The sequence below is a fragment of the Pogona vitticeps genome, chromosome 1, assembly GCF_051106095.1.
Source record: "Pogona vitticeps strain Pit_001003342236 chromosome 1, PviZW2.1, whole genome shotgun sequence".
Classification (NCBI taxonomy): domain Eukaryota; kingdom Metazoa; phylum Chordata; class Lepidosauria; order Squamata; family Agamidae; genus Pogona; species Pogona vitticeps.
In genome coordinates this window covers 228,215,066-228,242,891 of record NC_135783.1, presented here as the reverse complement: position 1 = coordinate 228,242,891, position 27,826 = coordinate 228,215,066, and the positions used below count along the sequence as shown (strand labels likewise).

The 27,826-nt window shown below is 39.3% G+C and overlaps 1 protein-coding gene across 2 annotated transcripts in view; it reads right to left on the bottom strand.

The window, feature by feature from the left end:
- DPP10 (dipeptidyl peptidase like 10) overlaps positions 1-27,826 on the bottom strand; it is a 784,532-nt gene that overhangs the window by 29,211 nt on the left and 727,495 nt on the right. For both annotated transcript variants that reach the window (XM_072984457.2, XM_020779615.3), the window contains exons 12-19: positions 27,286-27,324; positions 25,100-25,207; positions 21,571-21,662; positions 18,302-18,349; positions 17,598-17,719; positions 16,121-16,168; positions 13,209-13,307; positions 13,034-13,103 (exon numbers count right to left, since the gene is read on the bottom strand). In XM_072984457.2, the coding sequence (XP_072840558.2) occupies positions 13,034-13,103; positions 13,209-13,307; positions 16,121-16,168; positions 17,598-17,719; positions 18,302-18,349; positions 21,571-21,662; positions 25,100-25,207; positions 27,286-27,324 (626 nt within the window). The remainder of the gene's footprint in view (positions 1-13,033; positions 13,104-13,208; positions 13,308-16,120; positions 16,169-17,597; positions 17,720-18,301; positions 18,350-21,570; positions 21,663-25,099; positions 25,208-27,285; positions 27,325-27,826) is intronic.

The window sequence follows — 27,826 nt, the reverse complement described above, 5'->3', positions numbered from 1 at the left end:
ATAAACAATCAATAAACAAACAAAAGAGTAGGGGGTGCTTAGTTCCTCTTTCCCCCTTAGTATCCTCACCATGCACAGAGCACCACATTTTTACAGTGGTGAGGTTACCTAATGTGTGTGTCTAGGTTCTGCACATGAACAAGAACTCCAGCTTTTCAGGATTCTTGCTGGTGAACTTTCTCACAAATGGGAACCTCTCCTCTGCAGATGTGTTGTTTTACATGTGGGAAAAGTTTGGAGGGAGAAGAGTAGGTTCATCATATACACGGAGGATAAAGCAGGGAGAATAGGACTTCCTAACAATTGTGGAACTCTCACTCACAGCCTTAAGACATCCTGTTTGGATATCTGACCACATTAAAAATAATAATAACAATATCACCACTACCTGAGTCAGCATAATGGGCTTCCTGACACTAAATCACTGCTTTTTTGAGGAGGCATTTCTGGTGCTTAAGTGAAGAGAAACATTACACAAGTAGGAGTGTTGAGTCTGTCCCCCTCAGTACTGATTTCCACCCCCCTCCCTCACAAGAGACAAAGATGTGAACACAGTTCAATGGATTTAACACTTTATTCATTCTGGATACAAAAAATCATGTTGACCTCAGAAGCAGTTCTGTATTCTCGTGTACCATTTCTGGTGCATCTTTAATTATAAACAGTGACTAATTTGGCAGTTTGAGGGTACAACTCCTAGTAAATTGGACTGGGGATTACAACCTCTTGCTCTCTTGAAAGATGCAAGACAAATTAAACCAGTCCCAGAAGGTCTGTCTTGATAGATTCTCAATATTGACTTTTCATTATATAGTGAAGGGATTTCTAAAAAAAACTTCTGCTAATGCCAACAGAGGAAATGTATTACTGAAAAGGTAAGGGGTTTCAGCAGAAAGAACACAAAAGGGGTTTTTGTTAGATAAACCCAGAAAGGCACTGTGTTCCTTGCCCCTCACTTGCATGCTTGGCCCTTAAGCACAAAGTAATTGCCTTAGAATGACTTTTTTTCCTTTGTTAAAACTGTGGCCTAAATCCAACTGTTTCAACTAGAGTAGTTCCACTGAGTCATGGGACTTACATAAATATTGACTTAAGTTCCCTTCATTCAGTGGATCAACTCTAGCTGGGACTAATAATCAGATTTAGCTCCATGTTAGCTCTGTGGACTGTGACATTTGCACCCTCAAAATCACCTAGCCTTCCATTACTTCAATTGACTCAAAATGTTCCTTTTCTATCAAAACTTGGGTAGCTTGTAGATTCTGATGCTCATTGACAACCTGATTACACTCCTGCATACAGTTCAATGTTTAGGGTTTTATAATGCTTTGTTAACTCTTCAGGCTGAGAGAGTTCTAAATTGAAACACTTTAGCACTTCTTTAAAAACATGCTGACAAGGAAAGAAAACCTACATTAAAGAAGGAAAGAAAGCATCACTTCTTTCAAAAGTAGGGTTTTCACCTCTAATTAGTTTACGTTTTAATCATATACTAGGCCAGGAGTGGCAAACCTTTATGACAGCTTGCCCAATTTGGCATTAATCTTCTAAAAATTCTCTTGCATGCCCATGGAAGTTTTGAGCAGCAGATTTCTTCTTCTTCTTCTTCTTCTTCTTCTTCTTCTTCTTCTTCTTCTTCTTCTTCTTCTTCTTCTTCTTCTTCTTCTTCTATGTATGCTGTTCCTAATACTGCTTTTTTTGTAGCTCTGATGGTGTTATTTCTGAGATTTGAAACTTTTTATAGTACTGTGTGAAATTTCTTGATATTGTTCCCAAAGCCCTGATAACTACAGGGACCACTGAAATGTGTTTCATCCATAACAGAGATGTTTCAACTGTCAGGTCTCTGTACTTTGTTAGTTTTTCCAATTCTTTATTTTCGACTCTGGCACCCCGAAATTGCAATGCCAATGATCCAAACATTTCTTTGTCCTATTACTACTATGGCTGGTATGTTTAAGGGGATTAGATACAGAAATGCTATCTAGCTGATGTTCCCATGGATTTTTGGAGGTTGGCAAGTTATATTTTTTGCATAATGACCAGTGCACTAATTTTGCCACTCAATCGTGTCTAATTTTGTAATCTGTTTGTGCAATCTTTGTATATTTGCAGATGAGGTGTGACAGTGTCATCTTTTTCTTGGCAGAGCTAACATTCACTGCTAACACTAATTCCTTGGATATTAGCTCTCATTACATTGGTTTGGAGTGCTTGTCCTTGGGCAGCAAAAACCAAGCCTTCAGCTTCTTTCTCAAGGGTCCCCAGTTTTAGCCATGTCCATGTTGAATTATGATCATGCTTTCCATCAATATTTCTCAGGTGTTGCCCGTGTAGTGGTTTTTCCCCCCAGCTCTTTTATTTATTTTCAAATTGTTGTTTCTTATATTGAGCTTTTGTTTCTATTTTCAAACTATTCTCCATTATTACTGCCTTAAGTAATTTTTTTCTGCTTGTACTGATATAACTGTTTAGGCTTCTTTTTCCCTCCTCTGCTACCTGATGTATTTGCAGTAATCCATGGCATCTGATTTTTCATGGTAAATATAATCTGTCCACATCACTTTTTGGATGTAGTGTATAAAGCATGTTCATTAGTTTCCGTGTTTTTCAATCCAATTTTTCTAATTCATTTTCAGTCCAATCTATTATTTCAACTGGGTATCTAATTACTGGAACTGCCCATATGTTTATGGCTTTGATTGTATTTCCACCATTTAATTTTGATTTTAAGATTTTCCATAGCCTTTTGATATACAGTGGTCCCTTGACTTACAAACATTATTTATTTATTTATTTATTTATTTGATTTATATCCCGCTTATCTGGTCAAATCGACCACTTTGAGCGGCTTAATTGTCGTAACATCTCTACTTACGACAATTTCGAGTTACAACCAGCTCCGGTTGCAAAATTTTGCTTCTACTTGCAACCGGAGTTTTCACTTACAAACAGAAAAAGGCGGGGGGGCAATTGTACTGATATAATTCAAATTGCTAACTGTAGATGGTGACGAGGCTGCTTCTTTGTAGCTCTTTTGCCCCAGCAGTTAGAGAGTGTGTGTCGGAGGAGGCTTGGGACTGCCTCCTTCTGTTTCTAAGAGTGTGTGTGTATGTTTGCAGGGAGGCTGCCTTATAAGAAAAGGTGCTGTTTTCTGGTTTTTAAAAACTGTTCTGGGTGTTTTTGTAGCATGGTTTTGATCTGGGGGGGGTTATGTTTCTGAGCTGTGATGGTTCTTGGGAGGTTTGTTTGTTTTTTGGGTTTTCCCCCCATTTCCAATGGGTCTTGGGGGGTTAGTTGCTTTTGGGGGGGTTCCCATTTCCAGTGGGTCTTGGGGAGTTTGTTTTTGCTTTTTGGGGTTTTTCCCCATTTCCGATAGGTCCTGCATGCTTCTCTTGCTTTTTCCTTTCTTAACTTTGCATTTCCGACCGCCCCCCTTTGTTCTCTGTGCATTTCCGATCTGCTCCATTTGTTTTCTGTGCATTTCCAATGGGTCTTGCATGCTTGATTACTTTTCTCCCCCCCCCCCTTTTTGGCCAGAAGGGATTAATTGTGTTTCCAATGAGTCTTGTAGTGATTTTTTTTGATGATTCTCCCCCCTTCGGCTGGAATGAATTAATTGCATTTCGATGCATTCCTATGGGAAATGGTGCTTTGACTTACGACCATTTCGAGTTACTTCCATTTTCTGAACTGATTATGGTCATAACTGAAGGCACCAATGTATTCCTTTTCTGTTCTTTAACTTTTGTCTGTATAATGTAATCTGCTGCTAGTATTCCAAGGTATTTATAATTTTCATTACTTGATAGTAATTTTATAATACAGTGGTGCCTCACTTAGCGATGTTAATCCATTCTGGAAAAACATTGCTAAGTGATTTAATCGCTAAGCGATATAAAAAATCCCATAGGAACGTATTAAAACGTGTTTAATACGTTCCTATGGGCTAAAAACTTATCTTAAAGCGAAATTCCTCCACAGCGGCGGCCATTTTGGGTGCCTCTAAAGCGAGGCAAAACAGCGGCGGCCATTTTGTTTTCGCGGTGGCCATTTTGGAACCACCAATCAGCTGTTTAAAAAAGTTCGCTTTGCCATGATCGCTTCCCCATGATCATTGCAAAGCAAATTTTAGCCCTAGGGGCCATCGCTAAGCGATCGCTCTAGCGATGGCTAAAAGTCCATCGCAAAGCGATTTCATCGCTCAACTGAGCGATCGCTAAGCGAGGCACCACTGTACTGCCTTTTAAAAAATCTATTCCATCTAGTTTTTGGATCTTGCCATGGTGTATAGACAGAGCTGCACATTTGTCAATTCCAAATTTCATTTAGATATCTTCACTAAATATCTGCACTGTGTTTAGCAGTGATTCTATCTCTGTGTCCTTTTAAAATACTTCCCAAGATTGGATGTCTACCTTGGCTCCTTAACATCATCAGGTCCTTTCATGAGGAAATGAAGGGAACTGTAGTTTTTGATGGCTCAACATCAAATCCCTTTGACATTCGAAGGGGAGTGAAATAGGGCTGTGTCCTTGTGCTGACTCTGTTTGGGATCTTTTTTGCTGTCATGCTGAAGCACACTTTTGGAACTGCAATAGAACACATCTGTCTCTGGAGTAGCTCAGATCTTTAATCTCTCTAGACTGAGAGTGAAGACCAAAGTCCACCTGAAATGCATGTGGGACTTCCTCTTCACCAATGATGCAGCTGTTATTGCCCATTCTGCTGAAGACCTCCAACAACTTATGAATCGTTTTAGCAAGCCCTGCCAAGATTTCAGATTAACAACCAGCCTGAAGAAAACAGAAGTCATGGAGCAGGGCATGGACTCACCTCCCTCTATTACCATCTCTACACAAGAATTGGAGGTTGTTCATGATTTTATGTACCTTGGCTCAACAATCTTTGACACTCTTTCCCTAGATAATTTTTCTTTTAATCACTCCATCTTGACAAGGATTTATATAATTGTTAAAAATTTGATGTTTTAGATGTTTTTAGGACGCTGTTTGCTATGTTTTTATGTATGTAATGCTGCCCCGAGTAGATTTTGTCTAGGGGGGCGGGGTACAAATCCAATAAAAGTAAAAAAAAAAATTAAAAGTAGATGTCGAGCTGGATAAACACATTAGCAAAGCAGCTACCATGTTCTTCAGACTCACAAAGAGAATATGGCTTAACAAGAAGCTGACAGTATATACCAAGATCCAGGTCTATAGAGCCTGTGTCCTGAGTACACTCCTGTACTGCAGTGAGTCTTGGACCCTTTGTGCATGTCGGGAAAGGAAGTTGAATATGTTCCATATGCATTGTCTCCGATGCATTTTTGGCATCACCTGGCAGGACAAAGTTCCAAATACAGTGGCGCCTCAACATACGACCATAATCCATTGTAAGGCAAAATGGTTGTTAGTCCAATCAGCATTGCCCATTGAAATGTACTGAAACCCATTTAATCCATTGTGGCTTTTTTTTCATTGTATCTAGAGGCGCCGGTTGCAAGTCAAAGCAGTCGTTCTCATAGGAATTATTGAAAAGCAGTTAAACCATCCTCTACCACTACAGGGAGAATTTTTCTTCTTTTAACCTAAGATGACTTAGGTTTTAAAAAGGGCAGGAAATAAGGGGGGGAGGGAAGGAAAAATGAGGAAAAGAGGAAAGAAGGAAGGTCATCAATAGGGCACACAGGTCCCTCAGACAAAGGTTTGTGCTGTTAAGCACAAAAAGAGAGAAGATAGACAGAGAGAGAAGATAATAGGGGGCAGTTTGGAGTCTAAAACTCCTTTTAAACAAAACACCTTTTAAACCAAACACTTTTTAAACCAAGCACATTTTAAACCAAACTAAGCACCTTTTAAACAAAACACATTTTAAACCACTTTTTAAACAAAACACATTTTAAACCAAGCACCTTTTAAACTAAACCAAACACCTTTTAAAGAAAACACATTTTAAACCAAACACTTTTTAAACCAAGCACCCTTTAAACTAAACCAAGCACCTTTTAAACAAAACACATTTTAAACCAAACCAAGCACAATTGGGGGTGGGTGGGGAGAGGCTTGAGTCTAAACACCATTTTACATCATGATTTTAAAACAAAAAGACTTTGGAGTCAAAACCCCATTTTACACCATGCCAGCCACAGCAGCCCCGCACAGAAAATGTTCTGATTAAAAAAAGACTTTGGAGTCTAAATTCCATTTTACACCATGCCGGCGATCAGAGCAGCCCCTCACAGAAAATGTTCTGATTTTAAAACAAAAAAGACTTTGGAGTCAGATTTTAAACCCACACATTTCAAAACAAAAGAAGTCACAGTACACAAACCCTAGGAGCCACAGAATGCAAACATAAATAAATAAATTTTACATTTTAAAATTACAGTCTAATTTTTACATTTAATTTTAATTTAATATTACAGTCTACTTTTCACATTTTAAATCCACACTGCAAGACCCATCAGAGCACAGAAAAATAACTCACCCCAGCCCAAACCCAAGCTGCAAAAACCCTGTACAGTAAATACAGTGTACTCACCCAGAACAGGCAGTCTCTCTGTTTTAAAAAAAGAAAGTCAAAAATCCAAAAAGCAACGAAACTCCCCAAGACACATCGGAAATGGGGGGGAAAAACTAAAAAACCCACAACCCCCCAAGACCCATCACAGCACAGAAACATAACCCCCCAGCTCAAAGCCACACTGCAAAAACACCCAGAACAGCTTTTAAAAACCAGAAAACAGCACCTTACCTCTCTGAAAACACACACACTCCGAAACAGAAGGAGGCAGTTCCAAAGCCTCTGACGAGGACACACACTCTAACTGCTGGGGCAAAAGACCTACAAAGAAGGAGCCTTGTCGCCACCTACAGTTAGAAATTTTAAATTCTCACCTTTTCCCCCTGCCTTTTTCTGTTCATAACTGGAAGCTCCAGTTGCAAATAGAAGCAAAATTTTGCAACCGGAGCTGGTCGTAACTTGAAATGGTCGTAAGGACGTTCGTAAGTTGAGGCACCACTGTAGTGTATTCCTAGAATGAGCTGGAATTTTTAGCATGTATACATTACTGAAAAAGTGATGTCTACATTGGCTTGGGCCTGTTGTGAGAATGGCTGATGGTCAGATTCCAAAAGATCTCCTGTATGGAGAATTAGTGCAGGGAAATCACCCCAGAAGGAGACCACAGCTGCGATACAAAGATATCCGCAAGCAGGATCTGAAGGCCTTAGGAATGGTCCTCAACAAATCGGAAACTCTGACATCTGAGTGTTCAGCCTGGAGGCAGGCGGTGCATCATGCCTCTCCCAATCTGAAGAGACCCTTGTTCAGCAGACCGAGGCAAAGAGGCAGTCCCGAAATGAGCAAAATCAGGGAGCTGGACAGGGGACAGATTGTATTTGTCTTCAGTGTGGAAGAAATTGTCACTCTCAAATTGGCCTTCTCAGCCACACTAGACACTGTTTCAAGTCCTCTATTCAGAGCACATTACCATAGTTGAATGATGCCTACCAACTAACTATCTCTGTGGAACTCTTTGCATATAGTTTTAGGTCATCCATGTACAAGAGGTGACTAATTTTCCCTCCTTCTTCTGAAATCATCATCATCATCATCATCATCATTATGCATATTAGTATTAGTATTAATATTTTATAATTTTTATGAAGAAAGAGAAACTATTCTTAAAGAGGACTGTATTGAGTCTTCTGAATTGTTTAAATGGGACGGCTTTATAACTAATAATTGACAAGCAGTAAAATTAATGAATTAGTAATAATAATGCTGGGCTTTTTTTAAGCAAAAGGAAGGGTCCTGTTGCTTATTTATTAACAAAAGTATAACATAGAGGTTGAAATAAATGAAGGCACTTGAGAAAGCCTATTCAAAAACTATTAAAATCTATGTTTTAAAAAATATTAATGAAAAACAACATAAATAGTATTATTATAGCTTATAAGCAACATCAGAAATGTGAACATGAAATTATAAGCTTTGGTTCACATTATAAAATACCCCCCATAAAAAAAACGAGGAAAGAAAATAAGCAGATTTTACTTTCTGTGAGTTTGTGGAGAGGCAGTTTGTGGTTATCTTTCTGTTGATGAGCATATGCCTGAGCCTTTGAAGTTGGACAGCAGCACCTTCCTAGTTGGGCAGGTGAGTAGGATGAACCTTCCTTGGGGGACTGAGAAACTTCTTGCCTAAGCTCCAGTGGTGCTGCAGTTACCATAGCAATGGTGGACTGACTTCAGCAGGACACTCTCCATACTGTGACAGTGACATCATGGTGTTTTTACTCTGCCCTCCAACCCTTCCAAACTCTGTTACTGGTGCTTTGAACTTAATTAACAGTGCTGATTGGTGGAGCACCAGGGACTTGTATGCCAACAAATTTTGTCCATGTGCCACCTTGGGCACGTGTGCCGTAAGTTCACTACCTCGGCACTTGGCCATTTACTGGTCCTATACGTTCACCACTTCTGCATGAGGCCAATTACTGAACTGCCACCAGATCACTGCTGGTAGTCCTGATTCCAGTGGTGATGATCTGACGGTGATTTTGTATTATTAAAGGCTCCCAAGGCTTCCCCAGGGCAAAATAGGGTGCTTGGAAATCTCATAACCTGAAATAGGGGCCAGGGATAGAAATTAAAATTTCCAGCGCTCAATTTACCAGTGTAACAGAATTTTGACCAGTTTAGACTTAGGATGTAAATTGTAATTTGTTTGATTGTTGTGTGTAACAATGAAAAATTACAATTCATTTCCTTGTCTGTGGGAAGTCTTGTAGCAGATGAACATGATTCTTATATATAGGAGAATGATTTTTTTCTGTAAATGGTACAAGTCAATAAAATCACACACATTATATTATTCTACAACATGTGTTAGAAACCATGGGCTGCCGGAAAGACATACACATGGATTCTAGATCAAACCTAGCCTGAGCTCTCACTAGAAACTTAAATGACCAAACTGAGGTAATTTTTTTTGGACATACCATGGTAACAGAAGAAACACTGGGAAAGACAATAATACTACAGTGGGGTCTTGACTTGCGAATGGCTTGACATGCGAACTTTTTGAGTTACGTACTTCTCCGTCCGCAAAAATCCATTTTGACTTGCGAATGGAGAATTGACGTACGAACCAAAAAGTGTGGGGGGGGGGAAGGGGCGGGAGAGGCGGGGAAACTGTCGTTCGTCCATTGGCCAGGGCAGTGCCTGCTGCTCCTGTGGCTGCGGCTGTTCCTGCCTGTACTCTGGCTGGTGGTGCCGCTGTGTTTGCGGGCAACTCGGAGCCCGGGCAGGGAAGCTGGTGCATGCCGCCACCGCGTGGCCCTCCTCTATGTCTCCCGTGGCTGCCGCTGCTGCCGCCGCCAGCATGCCAACCATCAAGCGGGAGCGGCCGGACTGGGAGGAGCTGGGTTGGAGGGAGGGCATGGAGGTGCAGGAGCAGCTCCCTCCCCCGCCTCTGGCTGCTTGGCCCGTCCCCTGCCCTGAGCTCTTTGGAGCTCGGGGAAAAAAGCCGGGAAGATTGGGTGGAGGGAAGGCGTGGAGGAGCAGCAACAGCTCCCTCCCCCACCTCTGGCCGCCGCCATCCCGCCATCCCCGTGGTGACCCCGCACCTGCTGGCCTACGAGCAGCTCTTTGCTGCCGCCGCCGCTACGGCTACCGCTGCCCATCACCCGCACCCGCGCGCCTACCCGCCGCTACGGCTACCGCTGCCCATCACCCACACCCGCACCCGCGCGCCTACCCGCCGCAAACCTCCAGGCCCCCCACTCCAACCCGCACCCTCTCCCGGAGGACGCCCAACAAGTTCCAGTTCGTCAGCAGCCGGGAGACCACCAAGACTGCAAGAAGAGCAGCCGGCACAAAGGTACGGAGGCGGCGGCAGCGGCGGGGGTGCAAATACGGATCAAATGGTTTTCAATGCATTCCTATGGGAATGCAGATTTTGACCTGCGAACTTTTTGACTTGCGAACCGCCTTCCAATACGGATTAAGTTCGCAAGTCAAGACCCCACTGTAGGAAAAGTTGAAGGCAGTAGGAAAAAAAGGAGGACCAAACATAAGAAATTGACTCAATAAAATAAGTTATGATGGCACATAACACCAAAGTAAGGGCTGTCTTGTTTCCTGGACTTTTAAAAATCAGAAGCATCAGATGATTGCTTGCTTGCATCTTTTGGATCTATGAGCCAGTCTTGTGAATGTACTTTGCTTCTCAAAGAGAAAAGACACTAGTTTTCTGCAGATACATTCTGGGCAAATTATGAAAATGCCAATGAAAATACTGCTCATCTTTTTTTTCTGAAATGGAGACAAGAAATCTTATGAGATTCAGCAATTTTTTTTGACAGCCAGCCTGAACATGTCAAGAACTTTGTTTCATAATTCATCAAGGATAACTAATTTTGCAAGAATTCTTCACACTGCAAGTTTAAGCAGACCTCCTTGTTCTGATACGAGATTTGTGATATAGTGGTTAAACTGCAGTACTGCAGTCAAGAATCTGTTCAAATCCCAAATTTGATCCTGACAGACTCAGGCAGCTGGCTCAATGTTGACTCAGACTTCCATCCTTCTGAGGTCAGTAAATTGAGTTCCCAGATGACTGGGGGTGGGGGTGGGGTGATGTGTTGCCTAAATAATAAACCATCCAGAGAGTGTTTTAAGCACTATGGGGTGATATATAAGCAGCACACTTTGATATAGAACACTGTATTGTATTTGTCTTCAGTGTGGAAGGGATTGTCACTCTCGAATTGAGCTTCTCAGCCACACTAAACACTGTTCCAAGATCTCTATTCAGAGCACATTACCATACCAAAACCCGATGATCAGCTGTTTCTAATCATCGTGGAGCGAAAAAACGGTTCCCGAAGTAGGGAAATAGTCATCGTTAAGCAAAAAAACCCCATAGAAACATTGTTAAGCAACTTTGTTGTGAAACGGGGTCATCGTCAAGCGGGGCACCACTGTACTTAAAAGGCCTGTTATCACACTCACATTGCTCTATGTATGGTGCCAGTGCTCTTTATTCCTCATATTTGTGGTCAAGAAAGAAGATAACTGTGTGACCTCACTGTCTGATACAGAAAGCCATTTGTTGAAAGCATGTCACACAAATCAAGTAATTTCAAACTCAGCAGGAAATTTCTGGTTGAAATCACCAAAATCTCATGGGAAGCCATTTCACACAAATATCTTTCCATATGAAACAGTATCCACATGCTTCACTTTTTTGACAATCACCATGCTGCAAATATAGTATTTTTCCTCAGTGGTCCCAAGTATGTCTCCCTTAAAACTACAACCAGGTTTTGTTCTACATCTTATTGGTAACTCCATTTCTTCTTCTTTTTTTAAAAGCACACTAATCCATTCCTTGATATCTATTATTTGAGTGCGGGAACAACACGGCTCAATTATCAGGATGTGAACATAGAAGAAAGAGGGCGATAAGTCATGAATATGACATTATTGATGCTGTGGCAACCTCCAGGCTAGATTATTATTATATGAGCTCTGTGAGGTTGTCTTTGAAGATAGTTTTTTTCATGGCTTATTCAAACTGCTAGTCTGCTAATTGGCAGGTAAATCCTACATTATCCTAACACATTTTGCATGTTTGCTCCCTGCCCCTCAGTCCTCTGTCTGAACCATCCAAAAACTGGCTGTGGAGATTTTCTCAGTTCTCCAAATGAGGCTTTGGGAGCCCAATGGTTGGGCTCTGTTGGTCTGACAGCAGGAGCCCACCACTGGATGCCCTATGACTGGGTGTTGTATCCAGATATTATAGTTGTACCTGGTCTGTTGCAGTTCAAAGGACTATTACATATTTTTAAGCTTTTCACGGTAGAGTGCTAATGCATTGGATGGAATTATCTTAACCAGTCCTTCTAATCACTGAAATGGCTATCAATTTTTTTTCTCTGACAGGGTCTCATCATTTCAAGTAAAGTTGACCACCAATCGAGCCTTTTTGTTCAGTGTGCCCGTCTTTGAAATGTTCTCTCCAGTGACACATCATTGTGTTTACATTGATGCCATTTCATTACCATGTGAGAACTCTTGTATCGTCCCATACCTTCTAAATAAGTAGGCCATACCATTAGTTTTTCTGCTTGATGTACTTTATTATCTTAAGCATGTTGATTTATTCTGCCATATATTCACATTTTTAAGGTACTGTAGTCTGGAATCTTTCTGTAGGTAAGGTAAAGGTAAAGGTTCCCCTTGACATTTTAGTCAGTCGTGTTCGACTCTAGGGGGCGGTGCTCATCCCCGTTTCCAAGCCATAGAGCCAGCGTTTCTCCAAAGAGAGTTTCTGTTGTCACGTTGCCAGCGCGGCTATACACGGAACACTGTTTACCTTCCCACCAAGATGGTACCTATTTATCTACTCGCATTTACATGCTTTCGAACTGCTAGGTTGGCAAGGAGCTGGGACAAAGCGTGGATTCGATCTTACAACTGCTGGTCTTCTGACCCTGCAGTACACAAAGGCTTCTGCGGTTTAGCCCGCAGCGCCACCAAGTCCCAGGTGGGGGGCCAATATCAGAGCCTTTATCTACAAACTAGTGTCTGCATAAATCTGATGATAAATTCTCATGCATTGTTTCCTTTTTCCTTTTCCTTTTTCTTTTTTTGGGTAAACTGATGGTCTTTTGTCTTGCCTCGCTGCTTTTTGGAGTCATTTTAAAGGGTTCTGGAGTGCTAGGAAGAATAGAAGGGAAATCAGAAATAAAGGAATCCAAAAGAGGGTTAAGGTTAGGGTTAGGGTTAGCTCTGCCTTTCATATTCACTGGAAAAAAAGAAACTAAAATGGTGAATGGGTTGCTCTTTTCCATATTTGTGTAAACACATACATCTGAAGTCATCACACCAGTTACTCAAGCACTTAACAAAACTGTCTTTTTACGTGAACTAAAGTGCTTTTCTGATGGTAAGATATCATGGAAACAAACAAATTCACAATTCAATTTTAGTAATTTAAATAATGCCAAATATATACTTACACTATTAACAAAAGGGGATATGCATTCCGGTCTGTGAACTCCTTTGGAAATGATAACTGTAAAGGAAGTTCTTTTAAGAAAAGAGCAAAACATTAAAGGCTGGTAGTTTCAAGGATAGAAAACATATATTATCTGACAAAAATGTTTTGTTTCAATAACTTCTAGATATATTTACCATAGTCATCAATGTGAAGCGTTTTGGTTTCTGTCCGGAACTTCATTTTCTTTAAAAATGCTTCTTTTAATATGGAATTGTTTTCCAATATATAAAATACTGAACGAAACAAAACAAACACACAAACAAAAACAGAAATATTATAAGAAATAATACATGCCTCCCAAAACATTAGATATTAAGATGCCATATTATATGTATGCATATTTTCTGCGTAACCTGCACTAATTTAGTAGGAAAATATGTGACATTCATAAAAGCCTAACTGAGAGGCCTGAAGAGTAGGTTACTGAGGGAATATCCATGCTCATTTCAAGATGCTGGTTATGACCCATAAAGCCCTTAACAGTTTAGGATCTCAATACTTCTTGAAATAACTTTATCAAAATTCAGCTACCTGAATTCACTTGCTGTCCCCAGTCCACAGAGATAAATGTGGCCACACCAAGTGAGGCCAGTAAACTGCCCAGAGTAGTGTGTGCACTAATGGGTCCGTATGTACATCAAATGAACAAATGAATGAATGAATGAATGAATGAATGAATGAATGAATGAATGAATGAATGAATGAACGAACACACAAACAAATAACGAAATGAGATATCTACAGCCATGGGTGGTATGCACTCTCAATTGGCCCTTATGCTACTGTGACATCCTGGCCCTACCCCTAATTTCTGAATATATAGTTTGTGTCTTAAAATAAGATCCTACCCTTGCTCAGGCTTTTTTTTTTTTTTCATTTTAGCTTTATACAAGACAAAAAGTGGGTCTAGCAGGGAACATGGTCCTATTCTGTATTCTTCAGATAGAATGAAAAATAAGTGAGAAAGAGATCCAAAGATTGCATCATTTCACAAATCACAGATGTTTTGCCTCTTTTGCTGTTTGCCCGCTAAACAAGGGAACTGGTGTAGAAAATGTTAAATGTCAATGAACAACTTGTTCAGTGTGGTAGAATGAAAAGAGAATTCCAGAAATTGTTATCATACTTCTCTATCTATCAGATAGGTGCTAGGTACTACGTATATGCTATCAGAAAGTGTTTTGAATGGATGTGGTGGCGAATCCCAGAATGATGTTAAATTCCAGCATTTGTGATCAAAATGTTTTGTCTGATTTGCCATTCACAACCTATGGAATTTCCTGGAAGTGCTATCATCACACATCCATTTTTGTAACAATGGAAAGCACTCTTCAACACAAAATAGTAGTTCCCTGGACAAAGTTCCACTAGTTATACATGTCTTCTGTGTTAAAAAAATATCATAATTTATTCTGAAAACTGCAACATGCATGTTTCAAATATTCTTATAGTTGTTGTTACTATCCCTCTTGATATTCCAGCTGTATCTTCATAAATATTTGTCTGGTTTTCTTTCCACTTCCAATCTTCCTTCATTAGTATAGATTTTATAAAACCCACAGAAACAGAAAAGCAAACCCTCATTTAGGGCAACAGGGGATAATCTTACTGGGATATAATTTCTGGGCAGTCAACCAAAATGTTGTAATAATTGCTTCAAATACAATAATTGAAGTAAACTTCAATCATGTGTTTTCTGCTTTATTAATAGAAGAGATTATCTGGTTTTGCATTTTCATATTAGATACATCACTGATTTTATCATAAACAATGAATAGTAATCTCTAGATGTTAGATAATTTTCTTTCTAAAATATGTCATATAAATGTTTTCTTTGCAACTTTTTGGATGGGAGTTCTAAAAAGAATAAAAGTTGGTGACTTTTTCTCTCTCTCTGCCCTCAAGTGGTCATATAGACCAGATGGGCGGGATACAAATGAAATGAAATGAAATCAAATCAAATAATATCATCTATCTATCTATCTATCTATCTATCTATCTATCTATCTATCTATCTATCTATCTATCTATCTATCTATCTGTCTGTCTGTCTGTCTGTCTGTCTGTCTGTCTGTCTGTCTGTCTGTCTGTCTGTCTGTCGCCACTGGACTGGCTACTCCCTTGTCTAATTACTATGAGCAATAATACCATACTTTAAAGGAATATGAAAAATTCCTGCACAAAGGAACATTTCAATTTAAATATCTCCTCAGTTAAGATACATAGTAAAATTATCCAAATGATGCAGAGTTGCATTGCGTAGACTGAAATTTCACTTTCAAGATGATACATTTGGAATGTAATTATATTTTTCCGTTGGAACACTATAAACACTGCCTTATGTGTATACCCCACTGACCTCAACAGGGAATAGCTGTGTATAGGATTGTGCTGCAAATGCTAAGGATGTTCTAACTGGAAGCCAACATTACAGGTACTGCTGAAATAAAACATCAGTGCCTTGTTTTGAAATTTGAATGAAACTTTATGTCCCAATGTTAATTAATTCTCTGAATACAAAATATGGAGGAGATCTGGAAAATAACTTTAAAATATTAAGAATGCTATATATATATATATTACTTGTATATATATATATATATTACTTGTACTAGAATTCAGGAACTTAACAATCAGAATTTGATTTATTAAATGTAGGTTGAACTAGACAAGTAGCACTTGGAAGCTAACACCTTAATCCAAACTAATTGGATTACATCTTTAAAGTAACTTAAAGCTCACCATTAGGGGTGGTGTAACAGGAACTCAATTTGCATACTTTGTGAAAGGGGTCATGCCACTTTGCCACCTAATTAAGGTAAGTATTAGCAGGAGATAAAAGATATGTATCTCGTATAACTTCAGCCTAAGAAATCCTTGGTACATTAAAGTCACTTGATTAATTTCCCTCTATCCTTATCACTTACAGGCATGTTTATTACTTGTCTGTAATTAAGATGAGCTTTCAGAAATTAATTCCCTAGAAGACTAAAAAGAAAGGGAAAATGACCTCAAGAAAATACCCAGTGAACTACTGAACACTTACTTTCAGGATTAGCTGTACTATGCACACTGAAAACTGGAACACCGGGTCCTATAATATCAACAAATACAAAACATTTATTAAAGTCATTTGGTTAAATATAAACTCCTTTAATACTTCAGTAGAAACCAAGCATCTCTGGTTATGCTCTTTGCTCAATTCTCAAAACAATTAATGCATCAACATTAAAACTAAGCCCAACAGTAGTCCCATGGAGAATAATACAAGTTACAGGCATTGTTATTATCTCAATTTTCAATTAAGCAACTGGCACACAGAGCAATTAATAGTCTGATTGTAAGAAGTACAGAGCACCTGCAGCTACCGTCAAATTTTTTAAAAAACAAACAAACAATATTCAGCACTTTTCAGAGTGATTTGGACTCCATTAGAAAACTGAGAGAAAAATCTCAAAAGAGAGGTGTCCCAGACTGAAGGATTAGATGTATCATAGTCCACAACCTCTAGTTTCCATTCACCCATCCATTTTCAAATGGTGCTGCATATTCTATTGCTTAAGAAGCGGGTTCTATTGCCTTAAAAATAAACCCTGTCATTCTGAAAATATGATTTGCTAACACAGATGATAACTGTATATGATAGTTACTCTTTAGGCATGTGTATTATCATCACCAGGTTTCTTTTCAGATTTCTGATTAACGATGATAGCTTGGGCACAATTTCAGTCCAAACTTTAGTCATATTTTCAGTGCAACCCTTCAAATCAATGGGACTTGGGTTTTTAATTCAGTGGAAACCTCTCGCTCTGTTTCTTTGAGACATCAGTGAATAATGGCTATTTAGTGGTTCTATGGTCTTAGTAAAGGCAATTTTGACTCCCAATATTTATTCATGCCTGAAAACAGAATCTAATATCAGATGAAGAACTTGAAAATCTTCTATGCTATCAAAACTAGATATGGCTCCCAATAATTATGGCTTGGGTTTTGGTCTTATACACATCCCTGTCCTTTCCCAGATTCTGACATGAGCTGAGAGTTTCTCTACGATTTTTGTATTTCCACATGGATATCATGCATATTTCTTAATTACTGTCAAAACATGTCATTTTACAATTATACAGATTGTGGATTTCAGCTATTATTTTAACAGTGTGATATCAGAAATATTTGAATAAACATATCAGAATAAAATTTTAAAATTCCCATAATTAACGTGTTTCAAACTGTTGATGCTTTTTGCCATCACTAGTATTTAATTCCATCATGTCAATTTTCTAGTGCTAAAGAACATGCATGCTTAGTATGCAGCTAAACATTGTTCTTTCTTACTTCCAAATAAGCACATGGGAATGTTCTTCAGACCAGGATTGCTGCACCAAAGTGAAACCAGATGTATCTGTCATTTCCCCCTTAAACTCTTCCCCCAGCGCCACGGGGACTAAATGAATACTCCCACTGTTGATGGTGGTATTTCTCTCTTTCCTTGTTTCTCTGTTCTTTCCTGCAGGCTGGCTTACCTTTACATTGCAGAATGAAATATTTGATTGTAGGGCTGAACTTTGCATTGAAATACGTGCATTGATCCTTCATGAAATTGCACGAAAGGCACTGGCGATTCAGTAATTCAACTGTTGACGCACTGAGGTGGCAAAAATAAATATTGTTCATGCACACATAAACCTTTTGCAAATACATATGAAAAATGCATGCTTGAAAGGCAAAATACAGTGCTATCCACCACACTGATGGATGGCTTTTCCCATCACTGGAAACCATTTAGGTCCAGTTTGGTAGTGGGACTGAGGACATGAAGGAGGCAGAGGGCATGTCCCACTGTACAAACTGAAATATTTTCCTGTAACACTGAATAGCTCCAACAGAATGTCATTGGCCACATCTGTGTGCCCCTCCCAAATTGCGTTGAAGGCTAATGTTATAGGTGACTAACAAAAGGGTCAATACTGATAGTATTTCTCAGATAACTGATGGAATACCGTAGGAATGCAAGGCGATACCTTTTCAGACACAGGGAAAGAGAAGAGGAGGAAGAAGAGAAGGATACACTACCAATAGGACACTGAAAGTAGATCCACTGAATCATTTGCTGAATGGTGAGTCAATACTTATGTGAGCCAGTGTATCTACTGTATAACTGGGAATAGGATATTGGTCAAAAGTTCTGTCAATGAGTTAGAAAATACACTGTTTTTGATGTACTTACCTATGCAACTGTCTTCCTCTGGGTGAATTCTCAGTACTTAAAAAATAGCTGGCAAAGAAGAGAAAATGAAACATACTCAATCTGGGTAACACTCAATAATTCTGTTGTCTGTATAAGCATAAACAAGGGTCATAACTAAGGATTTTAAGGCTCAACAGTCAACACTTATGAGAAAAGAGCAACATCTAGGGCCTAGCAAGTGGATGTTCCGTATCATTTTCTCCTCCATCCATCAGCCTCCATCACACCTCATATTTTCCAATGTGGAGAAATGCTAGAAGCTACAAATTGTCCATGTGGGAGATGCTCCATCTTCCCAGGGACAAGGACATTTGATGCTATCAGGACCCACTTATTAGGTAGCATATACCAAGAAGTGGCTATTGTTTCACATAACACCAAGTCCTGGTCTGTAAGCATTTCCCCTCATCATTCCCTTTTCTCTTCTCCAAGACTTCAGAAGTCAACATCAAATTTTAAATGCCCTTACGTATTAATTTTTAAAATTCATTTTCAGTTGCCTTGGGGTCTACCCTCAGGCAGAAAGGCTGGAGAGAAATATTTTTAATAAATAAATAACAAATAACATCTCGCACAAAGTAAATTCATTGATTAAATTATTAAATATAGCACACAACATTTATGTGCACGACCATTGAAACTTCCAGTCCTATACTGTACCTGTATAATAGGGAGAAAGACACATTGAACTGAGAGGCCCTGTACTTTGAGTAAGAATGAATGAGACTGCAGTGGGAGGAACAAGTGTTTTCATAATGACAAAGCAATACAAAATGTATTGGTGGGATTGATATATAAACTGTCAGCATCATCACTATTACCTTTGAATACCTTCTACATAATATGCTAATCCTAAACAACATTATATTTTTATTTTCAAATAACATTTTATGTATGGAGAATTAGTGCAAGGAAATTGCCCCAGAGGGAGACCACAGCTGTGATACAAGGACATCTGCAAGCGGGATCTGAAGGCCTTAGGAATAGACCTCAACAGATGGGAAACTCTGACATCTGGGCGTTCAGCCTGGAGGCAGATGTTGCATCACGGCCTCTCCCAATTTGAAGAGACCCTTGTCCAGCAGGCCGAGGCAAAGAGGAAGTCACAAAAGCAGCAAAACTAGGGAGCTGGACAGGGGACAGATTGGATTTGTCTTCAGTGTGGAAGGGATTGTCACTCTCGAATTGGCCTTCTCAGCCACACTAGACGCTGTTCCAAGTCCTCCATACAGGGCATGATACCATAGTCTCTCGAGACTGAAGGATGCCTACATGTTAATAAAATGTGTGATTCATTTAAGTGGACCAATTAAATTATTATTTACTATAGGTTTAATCTAATTGTTCTGCCAAACCAAAATAAATCCATTGAATCAATGGTTGAGATCCTGTTGCTTAGCACAGTAAGCCATATTAGAGTAGGCCCATTGAAACAGTGGCGAGTTGGTTAGTCTACTCCTCTAAAAGTTCCACTGATTCAAATGGTTTTATTCTAGTTGTGACTTACTATAGAATAGTAACAGGATTTCAGCCATTGGGACTTACATAAATGTTAGTAAGTCTCATTCAATCAATAGATCTGCTCTAGCTGGGATTTAGCCACATATGGCACACATGTACTATTCCATCAAGGCTGAAATGTTAGAAACCTAGCTAGTTCTAACAAACAGTAGCTCAAATTAAAGGAGGTTGAGCAAGGAAATTGAGAATCTCAAACATAAATCTCGGAAAAGATTTGTTCTGCAAATTTGGCGACCTTGTTTTACTTTTATCTCCAAAAGGAAATCATCAATTGAAAGGTAATTCCCTTTTTCCCTTGAAGAAAATTTGGAGCAGATTTCCAAAGGTATGTGAAGGCAGGAAAATGAGAAAGGTCTGTTGCTAGAGTGTGTTTCACTGGCAGAGCATTGGCCTCCACTCCATGTGACTTTGAGATTTAACAAACCATTCATATTCCATACATGTGGGCTGTTTGCTAGCTGTATCCCCTCCATCACTGATTTTCCTCATGCAAAACTTACTGACCGAAGAAGAGATCCTGTGAAGAGATCCTACACACAAATCAGAACCTGACTTTTCTGTGTTTTGCTCACATGTACTGTAGTGGCTTTGTGGTTACAAAGGTAATTGACCAACTTTTATGCGGAGATTTTAGCATACCACTAACTGCTGGAAAATGAACTTCGGAGGATTCCATCAATTAACAGGTCTGTTTGGAAGTACATCCTACCGAAGTTCAAGAACTTTGTGCCTGGTTATAGGAATGCAGCTTTAAAAGCAAAGAAGAATTGTGATTCAAGATTTCTCCAAAAACAAACAAACCAAAAAAACACAAACCAAGAAAAAAAAGCTTTTGAGAGGATTCCTTTACTTGACAGTACCGAGAAGACAAATGACATACCAGTTTGCAACCTGCAAACCCATTCTCATTACTCATTCTCAGCCCCTTCCCCAACACACACACACACACACAAACACACAAACACACAAACACACACACACACACACACAAAGAAAGAATTGTTTTAAAAAAAAATATTTCAGGGGCCTTTTTTCATTTAAGGCTTTCCAAGCCCCCACAATCCCACTCTCCAAACAAATGAGACCCAGAAGTGCTATGTAGGCACTTTGTAATTATATCTTTTAAGGGCGGGGGAAGGGGGAAAGGCCATTCCTAGTTCTGGTATGACTTGTACAGTGAGGGCTGAGACGGAAACTTGGCTGCTAAGCTTCCCAAGGTTGCCCACATCAATGTAAAAGACATACCTCAGATAGCCAACAAAGTAACACTAAGCTGTGGAAAATCTCAAGAGTATGCAAAATAAATGGAATATGCATTTATATTATAGATGCATAGTATACAATATACTGTATATAAATGTTGAAAGTTGCATGTACAATGTAGGTATACAATGTATATTTTATATATTCTAATTATGTTACTCAATCTGTTTTTAAATTAGGAGAAACCTGCTTAGAAATTTTATTCTGACATAACTCATTTCTCATATTCAATCAAAGTAGCAAGCCAGGTGATATAATATACCCCCACTCTTTACTTGAGAAAGACTTGTGTTTTGCACCAACAGGCCAAATGAAGTTTCTCTTTGTACTTATGGCTATAGGTTACATTAGTGTTTGAAAATGGATGAAACATGTTTAACAGTTACATATTTATTTTCAAAAGTGCATTCTATCTTGATAACACAGATATTTTACCTGAATAGACAAAGAAAAATAATGCTCACATCTTTTGCGTATTTTCATCGTATGCCAAGATTTTGATAACTTCCCAGTTTCCTGATGTCAGATGCCGTATACTAAATTGTTCACTCTTAGTCTGCAGGGGAAAGCAACAACAACAATGTTTAGTCAAATCTCCCATGATGAATTTCTTTTGCTTCAGAATTCCTCTACATATATTGACTGCAAGACCTTTAAATGTACAATGTAGCTGATTTAGGATATGTAGCTTAGGATATGTAGTGGATAGAGTGACAGACTAAGACTCAGGAGGCCTGGGTTTGAATCTTCAGTCAGTCATGGAAACTCACTAAGGTAAGGAGCTGGTAAAATCAATTGTTTAACTTGCCATTTACATTTACAGCCTTATAAAGATCAGTATAAATCAGTTCTGACTGTATGGCACAAAACATAGCTAATTTATTTAAAATTACATTATGTCACTCTGCAAAGGCGCCGAGCTGCCTGGGTGGGGACGCTTTGCCTGCCACCTCAAAGAATGACAGACAGGGGCCTCGCAAGAGGATGAGCAGGCCTGGTTCAATGCGAGTTTTTAAAACAAGCCTCATGGCCTCTGCTGTCCTCTTCCCTGCTTGATGAATGGGCACTTGGAGTCTAGAGACTTACTCTGGGTGGATGGCCGAGAGGGTGCTGGACAGTTCAACACCACCCTCTCGGAGTAGGAACTCCCAGGAGCAAAGGTCTGGATTGGTTGGTCAAGAATGACAAGGGTTCCAGACCAGTTAACACTATGGCTTGCCCCCCTTGTAAAAAGGGTAGTTAAAAGTTAAACAGTTAATAAAGTTGTGGCCCTAGTTTCAACCCATATTACCATGTCTCATCTCATTATTTCGGTTTGGGTGGGCAATGGAGGTAGTCATAATTTTCCTGTGAAAATTTCCAAGTGCTGTATTTTGTGCAGGTTGCCCTTATTTAACACTGGCCAGTGTGGGCTACTGGTTCTTTAATGATAATTTGCTGAGTTTGGTCTGAATGTTTACACAACTGGTTTTGATTGTACCTTGTTGCATTTAAGGTTAATTTTGTTTTAGTTGATATCTTGCCTTCCCTGATGAAGGTGGTGTATACTGCCATCGAAAGCTAGAACTTTTTTAAAGAATAAATATGCATTGACAAAACTGGAAACCTGTGAGCTGTTTATGCAAAGCATTTGTCATGAAAGCCTGAGATACCATATTTTCCGCTCCATAAGACGCACTTCCCCCCCAAATAGAGGGGGAGAAAGTATGTGCTTCTTATGGAGTAAATACAGTAAAAAAAGGGTTCAGCCACCACCACCCAGAAGCCTCCCACTGCCATACTGGGAGGCCTCTGAACTGGCACCAGAGACTGCTTGCTGTTTGGACCTCACCATTCTGCACTGCTAGCTTTCCAGGATCTGCTTCCTGCAGCCCACCTGGAAAACCAGCAAGGCCAATAGTCCTATGGCAGCAGGCAGTGAAAACAGCCAAGGACCAAAGGGGAAAGGGTGAGTTTAGAAAGACCAGGGTAAACCATAAACATAGTCCCCCACTTAGGCAGTTGATTTTCCCACATTTGGGGAAATCACAGGGATCAGCACATCCAACGTGCAATAGATGAGCCTTACCCTGGGAAAACCACTTTTACAATAAAGGTATGAGTTAGAATGGCCCCTGAAAATTCTTCCCCTTTCTGTGCTATATACCCCAAAGGCATGGTGACCCCCCCGGCTGCACCTCCTGATCAGAGCAGGGCTGCACAGCCCCAGTCCTGAAAGAGGCCAAGAGACCTACTCAGTGTTTTGGGGTGCCCCACAGGACCCCCATCAAGGGCTGGAATGTTCCTCCCACAATCCTCCAGTGCACAGATATTAGCATGCCTAATATGCATGGAAAGCGGGGAAATTCAAACTTTCAGTTAGTGAAGAGGCTGTTTGTCTGCTTCCTTGCTAGTCCAAGCAGTTAGAGAGCTGGGAGAGAGACCTGGGATTGCCTGGTATTGTCATTTTAAAATGTAAAATTTAGTTTAAGAGCTGCTTGTTTTGGGTTAAACTGTGCTTGGGTGAAAAGTTGCTCCGTTTGAGTTGAAACCTGCTTGTGTAGAAATGTGCATGCTTGCCTTAAAAATCTGCTTGTTTTTCTTTAAAAGCTGCTTGTTTTGGGTTAAACCGTGCTTGGGTGAAAAGGTGCTCCATTTGAGTTGAAACCTGCTTGCCTGGGAAGTGTTTCAGACCAGCGCTGATCAGCTGTTAGGTGGGGAGAGGGGAGGGGACAGGAGCAGAGAAGAGCACAAAATGGCTGCCGGCTGCGTGCTGGCTTTTAGCTGTTTGGGGCTCTTTTTTGACTGTTCTGGGGTCTACCAAGGCACTGTGCAGAGCTGGGCTCAGTCTACAGTCCCTGGTAAGTGACTTTCTTTTAATTTTTTAAAAGTTTCTGACCTTTTTTCCCCATAAGAATGCATTATTTAATTTTCAATGCATTCTTATGAGAAATTTGGATTCGGCTTGCAAACTTTTCAACTAGTTCTGGGCATCTAATAGAGAATGTATTTCCAAAGGGTGTTGCAGCAAGGAAACTAACTGTGCCTCTTGACTTCTAACTGGATTACAGTACCTGCTTCCTGATTTCAGCTACTATAGTTTGTATTCAGTTTTTTTGGCTTGTCAAGAACATTGTTCATGGTTGTTGTGCCTTGCATGCTATAAATGTTCAATTATATCAGAAACCCGAGATTTGGTCTTATGCTGAGCATGTGCTACTGCTGGTGAATGGATTAAGCTTTGTGTTGCTGTTCTTTTTCATAACCTAAAGTAAATAAGGAAAACCAGCTGTTAAATAGTTTAATTCCACTATTTATCCCCCACACAACTAAAAGGGACCTCTCAATGCAGTTCCAAATCAGACAAACCATTTCTAACTTAATATAGGCTTGAGCTGTAGCTGGGCAGAGTTGCACAACAATATCATCTGTCATTGAGACATTTCTATAAGCATGGGGAGGAGGTGGATGAAAGTAAATGTAAAATATAGGTAGCGTGGTATAGGTCTAATCACTGGCTGATAATGGTCTATATGTACTTGAATTAAATTCATGGTACACAAATTTATGGTACATAAACTAGAGTACACAAAGTTTTAAGTCTCTCCATTTATTAATGACAGTGGTGATGGTTCTTAATGCCACTGTTGACTGCTGTTCACTTTACATGGTTCAAATGTTATTCTGTTATAGTTTATTAAATATTTTATTACACTATTTGGTTCAGAATATATTTTCCCTGTTTTCCTCCTCTAAAAATTATGTGAGTCTTAAGGTCCGGTGTGTCTTATGGAGCAAAAAATACAGTATCTCAGAATATTGAATGTTTTAAAAAAATGTTCACAAAATTGCTTTAAATCCCAACCAATGTTTAACTGATTTTTAATACATAGTTTGAAAGGAATTTTTAATGTGTTATTATTGTATGCTTTTTTATTTATTGTGAGTCGGTTTGGTTCCCCTATGGGGAGAAAGGCGGCATATAAATAATAAACTTTATTAAAAGAAACTCACCTGGACATCAAACATAGCAATATGATGGAATTCACCACGGCCACCTTGCTTTACAGGAACTGTCATAAAAAATTTATTGCCATCTCTAGAAAATACTGGCTCTTCATTCTACACAAATGAATAGAATCAGCATTTTGAAATTTTATATTAAGCATTATTCTATATAAGCCATCATTGCTATGAATAAAGGCGAACCATATACAGAGTACTGAAGAGAAGCAATATTTTATGATAAAAATGTTCAAGCAGGGGAAGTGGACAAACCATCCATGACATCAACTAATAATGCATTCTCAGAATTTTTCCAAGCTGCTCTTCATAAAAAGCAGTAATCCTATGCAGATTTAAAAGGACAAATGTAGATCAAGTTAACATGACCAGGACTCTGTTTTAGACACTTTGAATACTTTCATTTTTCTCTGAGGACGGAGAAATGCAAAGTGATAGTAGTTCTATTTGCAGCTCTACTGAAATTCTACAGAAATTTTAGTATCATGGTAAGGCCACTTAACATGCTAAGCATACCATGCATGCAAATGTTTAGTTTCCTAATAATTATCTATACCTTTTGCCTACAAATGTCTTTATTATTTTGGATTAGAATCTAAACATTTGGCTGTGATTCCAAATGAAGAAAGAATGGAGTAGATAAAAAGATAATAACTAGAGATAGGGACAAATATAAAAACAGATCAGTTTTTTCAGCGAATATAGCTGATTCGTCAAATATTCATCGAGCCATATTCATCAAATTTTCAGTCCCGACAAATAGGGATCAACAAATGTTTCCCCATTTTTATTGATCCCCATAGATTTTTTTTAAAAAAAGCCATCCTATGTCTTTTCCATTCTGCCTACAGGCCCACCAATCAGCGAATGGGTGGCCAATAGACAGCATCCACCCCCACAGTCTAGCCCCCACCCCTTTCCTCATCCTACCTTAGCCCCTGCCCTCCCACCATCACACCCTTACCACAATCATCGCCACTGCTGCCAAGGTCTTCATCAGGCCTTCCCAGCTGTAGAAAGGGAAACTAGCTGCCCTTTGCCAAGATGGCAGCTATGGCTTCATTTAGGGTAGGGAAACTGCAACCCCATCTTTGCAAAGGGCAGGCTGGATTCCCTTAGCCTGCCTTTTTTTTAAAGTAACCCCCACAAATTGATGAATAAATCCACTATTCGTCAGTTCATGTGGGCAACTTCATGCTTCGTGAGTCGCCAACTTTTGATGACTCATGAAGGTTCACACAGCTTTTTATTTTTCCCCCGGTTCACCCGAAATGTATTCCGATGCTTTAGAAAAATGTTTTATTACATTGATTTTTCCTTCTATAAGCATTGTATTTATTTATTTATTTATTTATTTATTTGTTTGTTTGTTTGTTTGTTTGTTTGTTTGTTTATAACCTGCCCATCTAGACCGAAGTCTACTCTAGGCGGCTAACAATAATAGATAATAATAAAAACAATATAATAAAATAAGACATCAGTAATAATATAGTTCAAGATGGGAAAAATAATCAGGTGATGACAAGGAGGAAAAGCCTGCCTAAAGAGCCAGGTCTTAAGTTTGCTCTTAAAAACACCCAGCGAGGGAGCCAGACAGATCTCTGGGGCAGACTGTTCCAGAGGCAAGGGGCCACTGCTGAGAAGGCCTGGTTTCTTGTTCTTTCTCTTCGGGCTTCCCTCGAGTTGGGGAAATATGCTGATATTTTCTCACTCCAGTGAGAAGCCTGGCTGCCACATTCTGTACCATTTGAAGCTTTCACATCAATCTCAAAGGTAGCCCCAGGTATAGTGCATTACAGTAGTCTAATCTCGAGATTACAAGTGCATGGACCAGAGTGGTGAGCTCCCCAACATCAAGATAGGGATGCAGCTGGGCAATCCGTTAGAGATGAAAATAGGTGGAGCAGACCACTGACATTACCTGGGTTTCCATGGTGAGTGTCAGATCCAGATGGACCCCCAGGCTGTGAGCCACACTCTTCACAGTGAGAGTCACTCCCCGCAAAAAGAGGGAGTTTCCCAAACCACTAATGGAGGGGCCACCCACCCTCAGGACCTCTGTATTAAGTATTGTTTTGTTTGAAGTGTGAAAAAAAATCTCTTAACATTTTATTGATCACCATTTTAAATACCCTAAAATACATACTATCAAGAACAAAAAGATCATAATACTATACCTGTTTCGAAAGCCAAACTTCGGAGGAAAACTCATATTTCTGAAAATAACAGTAACAGTAACAGTTATGAAATGCATTTAAATGGTGAGAAAACTGAACACCATTTCATTTTACTCTTTGTTTAATACAGCCATTAGTAGGAATACATGTAGCACATTTTGAGCTTCATAGAGCACAGACCAATTAGTTTTTCATATTTTAAAAAATATGTAAACTAGCTATAAAATCATGTGCTTGTGTAAGACTGCCATTTATGATCTATCTTATGGAAATATTTAGGTTGTTCAGTGTTACCTTAAATAGGAGCCCTTGTAAAATGTGTGCTATTTTGATCTGGTATTAATATTTTAGTGTACATCCGAAAGAAACCATAATTTACACTGCCTTTGTGAAACAGTAAATGCCCATTATGAAATGAATGCACAATTTTACTAATTATACGGGACAACTGCACTTTACTATTTATATTCTTTGGAAAGGACAAAGTTGAATAAATGTGTTCAATTAAATAATATTTCATAAACTTTAATAGCACAATCCT